At 48.8% G+C, this 14055-nt stretch overlaps 1 protein-coding gene across 2 annotated transcripts in view; it reads right to left on the reverse strand.

Annotated features, from left to right (window-relative positions):
- Adamts13 (ADAM metallopeptidase with thrombospondin type 1 motif 13) overlaps positions 1-12310 on the reverse strand; it is a 33474-nt gene extending 21164 nt beyond the window's left edge. For both annotated transcript variants that reach the window (XM_036183269.1, XM_036183268.1), the window contains exons 1-11: positions 12194-12310; positions 11838-11907; positions 10062-10210; positions 7671-7754; positions 7293-7417; positions 7025-7171; positions 4498-4644; positions 3891-4053; positions 2395-2499; positions 1494-1645; positions 1328-1391 (exon numbers count right to left, since the gene is read on the reverse strand). In XM_036183269.1, coding sequence (XP_036039162.1) covers positions 1328-1391; positions 1494-1645; positions 2395-2499; positions 3891-4053; positions 4498-4644; positions 7025-7171; positions 7293-7417; positions 7671-7754; positions 10062-10210; positions 11838-11907; positions 12194-12310 — 1323 coding nt within the window. The remainder of the gene's footprint in view (positions 1-1327; positions 1392-1493; positions 1646-2394; positions 2500-3890; positions 4054-4497; positions 4645-7024; positions 7172-7292; positions 7418-7670; positions 7755-10061; positions 10211-11837; positions 11908-12193) is intronic.
- Between the last annotated feature and the right edge of the window lie 1745 nt (positions 12311-14055).

The following is a 14055-nucleotide window of genomic DNA, read 5'->3' on the forward strand; positions in this document are numbered from 1 at the left end:
CACTTACTGTTCTTGTAGAGGACTCAAGTTTGGTTGCAAGCCAGCACCTATGTCAGGTGATTTACCTGTAACTCCAGGGGATCCCACAGCCTGTTATGGCCTTCAAAGGTACTCACACACACATGAGTATACACACAGAGAGTCATGCACACATAACACTTGAAAAAGTTAGACATGGCTTTTTAAAAAGAGGAAAAAGTATAAGTTAAGCATAGAATTTCTATACAAGCAGCAACTCTACTTTTAGGCATTACTGTGCTTTTCAAAACCCATGACGATGCTTGGTGCCCCCATGAGGAAGGACCAGGAGGTGTGGCCTTGAGAGGTGTTGAGGGCTCAAGGCCTCTGCCTGAATAATTAGGGCTGGACTCTCCTGAAAGGGCCGAGGGCTCTGATGTAGGACTTCTGCTTCTGTCACATTTGTCTCCTCTGCTGTGAGAGTGCCGAGCCTCTGGAGGACAGGGCAAGAGGGACCATCTGGGAAGTGGACACCAAGTCTGCCAGGACCTTGTCTTGGACTTCTAGACTCCAGAATCATAAGAAATTATGTTGTTGATAAGTTACTCTGTCTGTGGTGTTTTGTCACTGAAAACTCAAGCCAACTAAAGCCAACTCATGCATGGGTGGTTCGGTGGTAGAATTCTCGTCTGCCAACTAAAGCCAACTCATTGACAGCAGCTGGATTCTCTGAAAAGTACAAATGACCCAAACAACAGAAATGATGACAGAAAAACAGAGGCATTCTGGTCATATCATGGACTGTTCTTCAGGCCCCCCCAAAAGGAAGGGAAGTACTGACTCATGGTACAACATGGACAACCTGAAAAATGTTATACTATATCACAGGAGCAGGCTCTTGCATGATAATGCTCACACAAGATGTTCAGAACAAGTAGTTGCATGAGGCAGAAAGCAGCTTGGAGCTGATGGGGTGGGGAGAGGAGACTGCTTACTGGTATGGGGTGTTCCCCTGGGGTGAAGTTTGGAACCAGATATAGGCAGTGGTTACACAGCACTCCCAGGGTGCTCAATGCCTCTGCACTGTGAACTTTGGAATGGCTGACTAAACAGGATGCATTTTACATCAGTGTCTGAATGAAGCCCTTCTCATTCAGAAGTGTGCTCCTGGGGCCTCATTCCCAGAGTCAGCTCTCATCATAGAGATGTCGTCTCAAAGATGAATAGAAACTCTGGGAAGGAAGCAGTGACATGGGGGCTTTGCTAACCACCATTTCCTTCAAAAGGGAGGCATGAGCCAATCAAATGGGAGGTCAGCCAATCTGGTAGCTAGTTCTTATCCACCATCCCAGCTAGGAGACCCACCTACCTGTGTATTGCACATCTTAGCCTGGAGGTCCTCACCTACACATGTACGTCCCCCAAAGGCAGGCCTGGAAATGCCCACAAAACAAAAGGGGGTGCAAAGTGACCACTGTTGCAACCAGAGAATGGGGTGCAACCACCCTCCCTACAGGGAAACCTTCTGTAGGTACCTGGGATTGTTGCACCACCGTCTCCTGGTAACCACACCTCCTCCACAGGATCGAGAGCAAGGACTGTGGGGGCCCCAGCTAGACCAGTGTCCATGTACTGCTGCCACAGGGGTTAGCTCGGCTAGGGAGAGGCAGCGAGCCTTGGAGCACCACTGCAAAACAAGACAGCTTTGTCTCCCTTTCCCACAGGGACCCAGCACACACAGGATGTGGCTAGCCTACACAGGGACACTATCACCTGAGGGATCCTCCAGAACACAAAGTTCCCCATCACACACATTGACTTCCAACACAGGGACCATATCCCTCATTAGAACCTCTAACACATGGAGATCTTACTGACAGGGAGCACCCCAACCCATAGACACACACACACACACACCCAGTAACAAGCACTGCACACAGTGTCTTCCAATAGACATAGAGACCTCCCAAAGCATACAGAGACTTCATACACAGGTACCCTCCACAGAGGGACCTCCAACATTGGGCACACAATCACACACATCATTTTGTTTGGGAGTAAATGCTAAGGGAAGACATCAGGCTTCCACCAGAGGAAGGGTCTGGATGCCCAGTGAAGATGGAAAATTAATCCTAGGGAGATGGAACAGGCAGTGAAGGCAAGGGCAGTCTGAGTGGGGATGCCTGGAACTTGTCGTCACTCAAACTCTTCTCTGTATGAGAGAGGGCTGGAGAATGGAAGGGGTAAGGAGTGGCACCGTGCCCTGGAGTGAGAGCTCAGTAAGACTCCTCAGGAAAAGCATGGGGAGTGAAGAGCAGAGGCTCTGGGTGTTCTCTCCCCTCTCTCACCCCCACCACCACCCCAACACAGACTCTCTCTCTCCTTCTCCCTCCCTCCTCTCTCTTCCTCTAGCTCCATCCTTCACACTGCTCTAACCTTCTCCACACCACATTCTGTCCCATCCAGGAGAGGAACAAGGAGGCGGCTGCAGCTGCTTTGGTCCAGGGGGTCTGTGTGGCAGGATAGAGCCTGGCATACATCCTAAGAGAGATGGGCAGGTGGTCCACTGAGAGGCTGTCTGCTTAGTGTCCCTTCCAGACCAGTCAATAATACCCTGCTCTGACAAGTGGCCTGGGAGAAAAAACACAGCTGACTGATTTGTCCATCAGAAGCAAGGACGGACCTTGCCAGGGCCTGTCATCATGCTTCTAGGGGCCATGAAAATGTCTTAATATTTAAAACCAGAAGAGAAAAAACAAACTTTTAAATAAAAAGTGAGCATTCTGGGGCTGGAGAGATGGCTCAGTGGTTATGAGTACTGGCTGCTCTTCCAGAGGACCTGGTTCAATTTTCAGCACCCACATGGCCTCTCACAGCTGTCTGTAACTCCAGTTCCAAGGGATCTGATGATCTCATACAGATACACATGCAAGCAAAACACCAGTGCACATAAAATAAAAACAAATTATTTTTAAAAAGAAAAGAAAAATAGGCATTCTAACACAAATCAATAAACATAATAATTCAAAGATTTTGCATTTTATAAAAATACTAAACATAACTTTTTAAATGTAAGGTCTGTAGCCCAGGCTATCCTTGAACTCCCTGTGTAGCCAGGGATGGCCTTGACTTTTCTGATTCTTCTGCCTTCATCTCCAGAGTGCTGGGATTACAAGTATGTGCCACCATACCCAGTTTGTATGGTCCAAGACCAAATTTGGGGTTTTGAATACGCCAGTAGAGCAAGCACTTTACCTTCTAAATTGCATCCTCAGGCCCTAAACATAATTCTTAATATGTGGAGGGAGGGAGAAAGGGGCTCACCTGGACAAAGGGGGAAGGTCCTACACCTCCTAGGGAGGAAGTCTGACTTGGGAGACCCTGGCCTTTCCATTTACCACCTCTTTGTGAGCCAAATTCCTACTCTGTATGGAGCCTGGAGCCCTCTATGCTGAACCTCTATGCTGAGCCCACCCTATAGGTTAGATGCCTTTGTGCCAGGTACCACTACATAATCTGTAAGGCAAAGTCAAACAAAACTGTGGGGACTTCAGTTTTAAAATGTCTAATACTTCCAAGAGGTGGGTGAGGGAAATGGGTAAAAGTGATTATGACTCAAACCTAATGGCCTGAGTTTAATCCCCATAACCCATGAGGAAAGGAACATCCCGCACAGATATCCTCTCATCTTCACTAGTGTACCGTGGCACACTCACACACATGCATGTGCACACATTTCTTATTTAACAATAAGCTAAACACAAGCATTAGACAAGATCGGGCACATAGCTGATGGTTGCAAACTGTGCGTTCAAACCAAGTGAACCCTGGTGTGGGTCTCAGTTGTGCATGGCATCCAGCAGGTGGGGCCATTGTACCAGGAGGAACTGAGTAAGGTCATGTGAGGCTGTGTTAGTGAAGGGTGGACTCACCAGTCCCTCCCTGGAGAAGGTGCAGGCGACAGCCCCAGAGCCAAAAGCCACACGGCACTGATCATCTGCACTGTAGTAGAGGCCAGGCTGCACCACCAGCTGGGGCCATGAAAGTCCTGCTAGTAGCCCAGGTGGGTCCCAGAAGCAGTGCATTTGCCCTGTGCTGTGACAGATCGGGCAGGGCTCAAGACCTGGGTGGACACCAGTGGGGTCAGGGTGAAGGAGTAGATGTGGGGCTGGAGACTGTTAGCTGGGTAGAGGCCCAACAGAGATGGGCATAGAATAGAGCAGGTGGAGGGCTGAAAGAGAGATGGAGAAAGTCATGGACCAATGGACAGGAAATGGCCTGGCATGGAACGGTGGAAATAGGAGGTAGGGGAACAGAGAACAGGGGCAATTGAGGGATGGGCCCAGGAGTGGGATGGAATAGAGGAGTGGGTTCAGGGAAGTGGAAAAGAATGGTGGAGAAGGGATGGGAGGGGATGGAGAGATCTGTGGGGGAGTAGAGTGGGCTCTGGGATAGGAAGTAATGGCAGCAGAACGGGATGGGGTAAAGGCTGCTGGGCAGGATGAGTGACAGCCAACCCTGTCTAGGTGGAGGCTGTACCTGAGCAGGTGTTGCAGCTGCCTTTGGCTGCAGGTGGACCACTCCAGGGCCCCTCCAGTAGGCACTGCGCCATCAGACGCCATCACATGGCCACTGGCCTCACAGGTGCTGCCACTACCTGGAGTACCATCATGGTCCAGGCCAAAGCTGTGGGGAGAAGAAACTCAGAGTAGCCAGCTGGAGCTGGGGCTGGGCCAGGGCCACCTTTGTGTCCTCTGGACCTGCTACTAGCTAAGCCAGCCCAACAGGCATCCTGGAGGCCCTGCCTCAGTTTCTCACCTCTATGAGGAGGAGAGGAGAGCGGGTTCAGCAGGGTGAACCTTTGGCTAAAAAGCATTAATGATAGAGTAAGTGACCCAATCCATGGTTACAAGTCTAGGGTGTAGAAGTGGGAACTGGGTGCCAGGTAGAGGTCTGAGAGCCAGCAGATTACTCTTCTGATGGCTGATGGCCTGGGTGTGTTCAGTTTTGGGAAATCTACACACACTGCAGCTGTCTGTGGTTAAGAAGCCCAGAAGCTGTGACTGTTTTCCTTTCTGTTCCTAGGTAGTGGGTTTTTCTGTTTTTGTTTTTGTTTTCTCAGGCAAGGCCTGAATATCCTCACACTTCAAACAAGCAGACCCCAGGAGCCTAAGAGACTGGGGGTGGGGCAGTGCAGGAGCTGCTGGGGTCAGATCCTCTGGGAGATCTGGAGAGCCTGGCTTATGCCCTGGGAGCCTACACCAACCACTTCAGAGAGCTGGTGGGCTGTCAGGAGGGAAACTAATTTTTTTCACTCTGCAAATTTCCAGATCATTTGCTATATTTACAACAAATGGATTTTATTTGCCTAACTTAAAAAAATCCTAAAAATCAAAAAGAAAAAAAAAAAACCATGTCTCTCTAGAGAAAATGATAATACACAGTAATAAAGATTTATTTGCCCACAAGAATACACAATGCACACAGCAACAAGACTCAGAAACACTAACTGTCCAACCAGAGGAGATTAAGTTGTGGTATGCACAAAACAAAACAAAACAAAAAAGTAAGAGATCTGTGAGCTGAGAAACATTTGAGATATATAGTTATATTAAAAAGCAAGAGTTATGTGGCATGGTGACACATACCTGGAATCCCACCCAGCATATTGACGGATGGCCAAGCAGCCATGTGAAACTCCGTCTTACAAACCACAATAGAATCAAAATAACAGCCGGACGGTGGTGGCGCACACCTTTAATCCCAGCACTCAGGAGGCAGAGGCAGGCAGATCTCTGTGAGTTCGAGGCCAGCCTGGTCTTCAGAGTGAGTTCCAGGATAACCAGGACTGTTTCACAGAGAAATCCTATCTCAAAAAATTAAAAAAATAAAAAAAAAATCAAAATAACAATGTTTGCCACAAGCCTGGTGTGTGCATATTAGTGACCAACATTAAATCTGAAGAGACATTTCCATAAGTGGCGTGTGGTAGTTTAAATGAGAAAGCCCTGTCTCTCCCCACCCCCACAAATATATTTACATGTTTAATCCCTAGCTGATGAACTGTTTGGAAAGATTAGGAGGTATGGCCTTTTTAGAGTAGTTGTGTTCTTGGAGGAAGTGTGTGTCTGGAGGTGGACTTTGAGGATCCAAAAGTCCATGCCAGGCCCAGTGTCTCCCTCTCTCTGCTTGCCTGCCTGTGGATCAGGATGTAAAGCTCTCAGCTATGCTCCATGCACCATACCTGTCTGTGTGTCACCATGCTCCCTGCATGGACTAACTAATGATCATGGAACTGAAACTGTAAGGAAGACCCCAGTTAAATGCTTTCTTTTGTAACAAGAGTTCCCTCGGTCACCAGGCGGTGATGGCGCACGCCTGTAATCCCAGCACTCGGGAGGCAGAGGCAGGCAGATCTCTGTGAGTTTGAGGCCAGCCTGGGCTACCAAGTGAGTTCCAGGAAAGGTGCAAAGCTACACAGGGAAACCCTGTCTTGAAAAACAAACAAACAAACAAAAAAAAAAAAAGAGTTCCCTCGGTCATGATATCTTTTCACATCATTAGAACAGTAACCAAGACATGGCAGGATTTAGGATAATCTTCAGTCTGTTTTTTTCTTTACTGGAATTTCCTACAAGACTTATTTTCTGGCTGTCTTGGTGGGTGAAGGCACTTGCTACCTGCTGACCTGAGTTCAATTCCCATAACCTATGTAAAAGTAAGAATCAATTCACTCTGACATTCACATGCATGCTGTGGCATGACCCTCACCCCACATCTACACACACACACACACACACACACACACACACACACACACACACTTTTTTTTAACTTTAAAATTTAAATTAATTTCTAATTGCTGTTTATTTTTTAAAAAGAGCTTATGTTAATCACTCAGTAACATCAAGAAGTAGCAGCTTTCCCCTGCCAAGACACTTGGGCTGTAGGTACAGGCTTCTGACAGCTCTGCAGAGGTTTGCTGCCTGCCTAGGCCACAGCCCTCCACCCTGGGGCTGAGACCAGCTCTCCAACCAGTCTGGGGATAGCTGGTGAGACCACATACCTGTGCCCAATCTCATGAGCAATGGTGACCCCTAGGTCGAAGCCAGTGTCCTCAGTGATGAGGCAGCTCCAGGAAGGGGAGCAGGCACCTCCAAGCTGGGTGACCCCCCGAACCTGCTTGTTTCTGTCAGGCAACTCCAGGTCAAACCTTGGTAAGAGAAAAATAATCACATGAATGGCTCCACCAGCCATGTTGCTGGGGCGGAAAGCAGAGAAGGTCACAGTGTAGCCCTCGTAAGCAAGCAGCACCCTGTGGGGATCTCAGATACCTGGTTATATAAAGAATCAGGTCAGCATGACTGGGATCCCTGTCATCGTGGGGGTTGACTGTCTGGCTCCACTCACAGACACTCATCAGGGATGAGGTGATGTTGGTCGTGATATTTGGAGTAGTCTAGAAAACAACCAAAGAGCCGATTTCTACGGAAGTGGTACCAAGGATGGTGCTGACTGTTGCCAGCAAGCTTCTCAGTTGGTCCATATTGTAACAATCTTATTGTTACCCCCCCACACACATTACAGATAGAGAAAGCAAGGCTCTGAAAAACTTCAGGAGAGCTGTCTGTCCAGCTGAGACCCACAGTTACCACCCAGTCTCCAGTTCTTCAGGAAAGGATGAAGGGAATAGAGTCAGGGTTCGTACCCACCTCTGAGTCAGAGAGAATGATAAGCTTTACCAGGTGCACCTGGAACTGAACCCCCAGGGATGAGTCCCTCAGCAGTTCTGACCCCTACAGAAGGCAACAGGGGAGGGGGTGAAGCAAGACACGTGTTGAGAGTGGGTCCAGGAGCCCCAGTGGCAGGGTCAGTGGTTAAGAGGGTGCTCCATGGAGGCTATGGGGTGGCAGGAAATTTTGTTTGTATGCTGGGAGCCAACTGTAGATGGTCACATGAGCCTCTCTAGCTCAAGCCTTGAGAAAACAAACTAACAAAAAGAGCTGATTGCTGGCCTGAGTTTGCATCTAAACTCTGCCTCTTCCTAGCTGTGGGCTCAGGTTACTAATCACTAAGTCTCGGTTTCCTTATAAGCTTTCTGTTTTATAAGATGAGATCAAGCCTTGACTAGTTAGCAGATTCAGAGAATAAGACTATATACTCTCTATATACTCTGGTTCAGGTATCACCTGACCAGCGCTCCTAAGACAGAGGTTCTCAACATTCCTAACACTGTAACTCTTTAATACAGGTCCTCATGTGGTGATGACCCCCCAATCATAAAATTATTTTCATTGCTACTTCATAACTGAAATTTTTCTACTGCAATTAATCATAAAGTAAATATCTGTGTTTTCTGATGGTCTTAGGTGATCCCTGTGAAGGGGTCATTTGATCCCCTCCCAGAGGGGTCATGACCCACAGGTGGAAAACCACTGTCCTAATGGCATGTGAATAACTCAAGGGAGCCTGGGTTTGGGGCAACTTATAATTGGAGGGAGGGATCCCAAAATTTAAAGACAATGGTTTCTAATTGGCAGAGGTAATCATTTCACGGAGAAAACATCACCTACACAGGGTTGTCTGGACTTAGACCACACCTGTAAATGGGAGGGACACACTGGGTAGACAGCGTGGTGGCCGGGGACCTTTGGCCCTGAGACTGGTGAGGTGGATGCAGAGAGGACTTTTCCTTTCACCTGAAATGGGTAACCAGGCTGATACTGAAGCCATTCTAGAGAAAGCAGCAGTGGCTGCGACAAATGCTGCCCCAGCACCACAACCAGGATCTCTTCATGTCCCATCCCCACCCCATCTCTGCAGCAGACCTGAGAGGAGGAGACTGGAGCTGTCAATCACTGCCTGGAACTGGTTTCTAGAGTCCTAGATTTTTTTTAAATTTTATTTAATTTTTTTTTTTTTTGGTTTTTCGAGACAGGGTTTCCCTAGATTTTTTAAAAATTGTTTTACATTTTTTTTTAAGTGTATGTGCACACATATGGAGGTCAAAGGACAGCTTGCAGGAATTGGCTGTCTCCTTCCACCATGCGGGTTCTGGGATTGAATTTAGGTTGTCATGCTTGGTGGTAAGCTTCCTTTTTTCTCTTTCTTTCTTCCTTCCTTCCTTCCTTCCTTCCTTCCTTCCTTCCTTCCTTCCTTCCTTCCTCCTATCCTTCCATCCTTCCTTCCTCCCTCCCTTCCTTCCTTCCTTCCTTCCTTCCTTCCTTCCTTCCTTCCTTCCTTCCTTCCATTCTTTCTTTTCAAGACAGCCCAACAAGACCAAGCTGGTCTCAAACTTGTGTCTTCCTTGTCTCAGTCTTCTGGATACTGGGCATATAGGTGTGTGCTACCACACCCAACTTAGTTCATCATTATTTTGAAGACACTGCTCCAGCAAATGAACTCAATCACTTTCTTTATATCATATGAATGCTCATAAATGCCATTTGTACAGTGTGAATTCCTGAAGGCCTGGAACAGTCATATCTCACATGTGTCCTGTGTGTACTGTATTGATGTTGGTACAGTGTTTCATGTCCTCTCCAAGAGAAACTTGATATTACTTGGGTCTTGGCTGACAAATTACCTTTTTGACATAAGGGTTAATGGTGTGAGGCACCTCTGCTCTCCCAACCATTAGGTACAGGGAGGAAGTGCCCGTAATAAAGGGAGCCTCATATCTTCAGCCAGGATAGCATCTGTTCACACCTAGAGTGCTCATCTAACCTGTGCCTCCCTAAGAGATCTGAAGAGAGAGCAGTGTGTGCAGACTGCACCCACTGCTGGCCAAATGAACTGAGAGGCAATGGGAGGACTCTGGTATTGAGAGGGATTCCCTGACTTTGTCCACCTCTATTGCAGTGGAGACAGGGATGGGGGTAGGGCAGCTGTGACCTTTCTTTCTCTTCAGGGCCATGAGCTCCATCAGACCCTCAGCTTCTGTGGGACAGTTCAACACACTGAATTCAAATGAACTGACTTTGGGTCACAAGCCCTGAGGGTGGGGCACTATGTCTAGAGGCTCAGAGGGAAAACCCACAGACCCACCAGAGGCCCTGAGCCCACCTTTCTGTACCAGCCATTGCCAGCCCACCACCACTCACGATATTGAGGTTGGTGAGCACATAGCGTTCTGTGTCCTCCTGGTGAACCTGGTAGACGTCGGGACCCACAGCTACCAGCAGTTCCAGGTGCAGGATGTCCCCCAAACTCCTTCTCCATCTCAGTCTCTGGAGGTTAGAGGAAGGATGGCCTAGAGAGGGAGGAGAAGGCTGAGGACAAAGGTTTTTAAAAACAGATGCTGGGGAGCCAACATGAAGTCAAAAGGTCGATTTCATGTCCACACCCAGTTCTCATCCTGAAGGAGGTGGTGAGGGAGTGGGCAGGAGGCCCAGCTCAGGCTAGAAAGAGGTGGTGAAGAGTTCTAGGACCCCACAACATGGCTCCCCAAGCCAGTTCTCATCAGGGCCTCAGTTAATCGAGGCACTGAGAAGACAGGATCCCCCTCCCTTTCTCTTGTTCCTCCCATCTGGGATCCTCCTGCTAAGGAGGAGGAGTCTAGGATTCTTTGTTTTGTGAGAAGCAAGGAGGAATACAGGCCTGCAGGCAGGGTTCTGCATTAGAGGCCTGCTCTTTCAGGCTCCAGAGTGAGCAGACTGCAAGTTGCTTACTGTCTTTGAGCCTTGCCCAGGGGCTGGATCAGTTCTTGGCAAAGTAGTCTCAGCCTCAGGTGTTCCATAAACAAGCCAATAGAAAGAACACATCTGGTACTGGGCTACAGAGTCCAGATTAGTGCTCACTGTCTTCTGGAGCACAGGACTAGCAGCCCATGCAACAGTGTCCTAGCCCTTCAGGAGCCCAGCGGTAGTAGGACCGGATGATCCAGACATTGTGTATCCCAGGCAGGCCACAAAAAAAACTGGTTGCAAGTGGAAGGACATCCCCTAATCCTCAGTACCCTGACTGCTGGCCCCATCAGTCTCTGGACCTTGCCAGTGTCTGTGGTGTATGATGGAGGCCAGAGTCAACTTCAGAAGTCGTTCCTTGGGAGCCATCCATCTTGTTTTTTAAGACAAGATCTCCCACTGAGACCTGGGGCTCATCAATTAGGCTAGGCTGGCTGGCCAGCAAGCCCCAGGGATTTTCCTGACTGTGGTCAGGATAGAAAGGATTAGGAGATATACCATTTGTGATCAGTTGTTTTTTTTTTTTTTTGTGGTCTTGGAAGGATGCACACTGCGTTCTGCCTCTACTCAGCACTGGAATTAAAAATGTGTACTACCATGCCCAGCTTTTCTATATGGATGCTAGGATTAGAACTCATGTCCTCGTGTTTTCACAGAAGCACTTTACTGAGTGAGATAGCTCCCCAGTCCACCCTCCAACCATGATTTTAATCAAAATCACCAACTGCTCTTCTGGGAAAAGAGATGGCATCCTGAGAGACAGGGCCATAGGTCATGGGAAAGCTTTCACCATGAGGAGATCTACAGGAAAGGAGTCAGAGTTGCTTGGCCTAGTACCTACCTTGTTCCCATAGAAGGAATAAATATTTACAGCTATGGCCAGAAGTGACAAGTTCCTGAAAATCAGCCAGCCCCACAAAGGGCATCCACAGGCCCAAGAGGCCAGCCAATGAACGCCCCCTCCCTTGAGATACTAAACAGAAGCCTGGAGTCAGGACTCCAGTGCAGCCAGAACACCCAGAACGGCTTTTATCAAGTTGGCAGGAAGCAATGAAGCTAATTAACAGAGAGACTCAAAGCTTCTTTGGCCTCTTCCTTCCATGACCACCAGAATACTCACAGCACTGACTCAGTGGGAACTTCCTCAGTCCCCCACCCAGGGCTCAAGAAATTCCCCTGCCTCAGAGCAGCTACCTGTGAGTGCAGCAGCATGGTGGCCAAGGTAGGAGGATGCCTCCTTGGGTTTCAGGCCTTGAAGAAAACTCTGCAAAACAAAAAGACATAAAGGGAGGAGGAAGGAGACAAGGCCAAGGAAGAGAGGTCGAGGGAGATATAGGGGCAAAGAATGAGGGGCCATGCCTAGTCAGGGAGCAGAGGAGAGCGGTCCAGTCCACACAGGTCTGCAACAAAATGGAGCCTATCACCTCCACCAGAGTAAACAAATTTCCTTTTCTGCCAGTAGAAAGACCACAGCCACTCCACCCAAGAGCTTTGGCGGTCCCTTCTCCCAGGTGATAGGAATACTCAACACGAGATCTTATGTAATCCACCTTCTGGAAATCAGGGAGCCCCCAGCAGCCCAGAATCAAGAAGGCACCAGTGAGGACTCCTCTGATACTGGCAGCATGAACAGGTTGGCATGTCACCCATAGGCAAAGCTGGCTCATCCTTAGAAAAGGCAGGCGATGGCTGGACAGGAACCCTGGTGACTGGGAGTCTGGTTAGTGTGGAATGTGACAGACTTCACTTGCTGGCTGGGCGGGACATCAGGCAGTGTTTACTCTTGGGATCTTCCTCCCAGGGTAGGGCTATGGGGGAGGGGGGCAGCAAGCAGCTTCTGCTAGGAACTTGCCTAGGATGGCTCCCTGTGCAGAGCACCCCAACCATGTCCTGTACCGGGAAAGTCCTCCTGCTGTGCACACCTAAACTCCTGGGAGGGTCTGGTCTAGCAGTTCAGTCTGAACAGGAACAAGCTCTGGGTAGGACTGTCGGGATATGGGCTCATGTGAAATGACAGGCCCTAGATGGCTGGAATCTTTGACTGACCAATGAGAGGATGCATTAAAGATGTGACAGCTCTGGTCCCTCAGCCTGTCTTTCCTCTGGCACCTCGTTCCCAGGCCCTCTCTGGATCTCCTGTCCCTTTACCTTTGCAGAGTCTGTGCCTCGCACTGCACTGCACTGCACTGCACTGTACACCCTGTGCCCTCACCTCATTTCTCTGCCCTCATCCCTACCATTTTGACACTGTCCACCTGGTCTGCACCTGCACCTGGTGGGAGAGTCATGGAGCGGGCGAATGGCACCACATCTCTGCAAGTATTGTCACGAGCTGCCTGGCATCCCACGGCACCTCCTGGGAACTTCTCCTTCACTTGCTCCAAACACTCTTGCATACCCTGCATCCTGCCAGTTCCCTATTACAGTTTGGGTCTTTGGGGGAGTCAATCTTACTTGTCAACAAGACTGGATCTGGAATAGACTAAGAGACACGCCTCTGGATGGATCTGAGGACACTTTCTGGGACGATTAACTGAGAGAAGACCCTTCTCCAGAGTGGGCAGCACTTCCTGGCAGCAGCCCTGGTATAAAGAAGTCCAAGGAAAAAGCAGAGCTGTTTTTGCCTGCCACTTTCACTCCTTGCTCATGAGTACAGGCATCCTGTTGCTACTGCCGCCACCACCACCCTTCAGTGACATCAGAATCGGCCTCTTTGACATATATGTATCTTATTTAATGTACATTGGTGTTTTGCCTGCATGTATGTCTGTGTGAGGGTGTCAGATCTTGGACAGTTGTTAGCTGCCATATGGGTACTGGGAATTGAACCTGGGCCCTCTGGAAGAGCAGTCAGTGCTCTTAACCACTGAGTCATCTCTTGAGCCCAACCTTTTAACACCGAATGAAGACCAATGGCTCTCCAGGAATCCCCCAGACTTTCAGTGCCAACTAGAACTGGTGGCTCATCCAACCTCATGGCCTGAGCAGTTACCAGGTTCTCAGCTTCCTGAGTACACAGACGGCCCTGATTGTAACTGTGGTGGCTATTCTTGGTTGTCAACTTGACTACATCTGGGATTAACTAAAAACCCAAGTTGCTAGGCACTCCTGTGAGGGGCTTGGGTTAACTGGATCATTTGAAGTAGGAAGACCCTAAATCTGGGTCATGCCTTCTCATGGCAGCCTACATAAAGGACAAGGGAGAAAGGAGCTTTTGCTCTTTGCCTGTGTGTCCTTGCTCTATATTCTCTAGATTTTGATGGTGTACACTGAAGACCAAGACTGGCTGAGACATTCAGCCTCATGGCTGAACAACTACTGGATTCTTGGACTTTCTGTTGGGAGATAGCCATTGTTGAACTGGCTAGACAACAGCCTGTAAGCCATTCTAGTAAATTCCCTTTAGATAGAT

Source organism: Onychomys torridus, chromosome 4 (genome assembly GCF_903995425.1).
Source record: "Onychomys torridus chromosome 4, mOncTor1.1, whole genome shotgun sequence".
In the NCBI taxonomy this organism is placed as follows: Eukaryota; Metazoa; Chordata; class Mammalia; order Rodentia; family Cricetidae; genus Onychomys; species Onychomys torridus.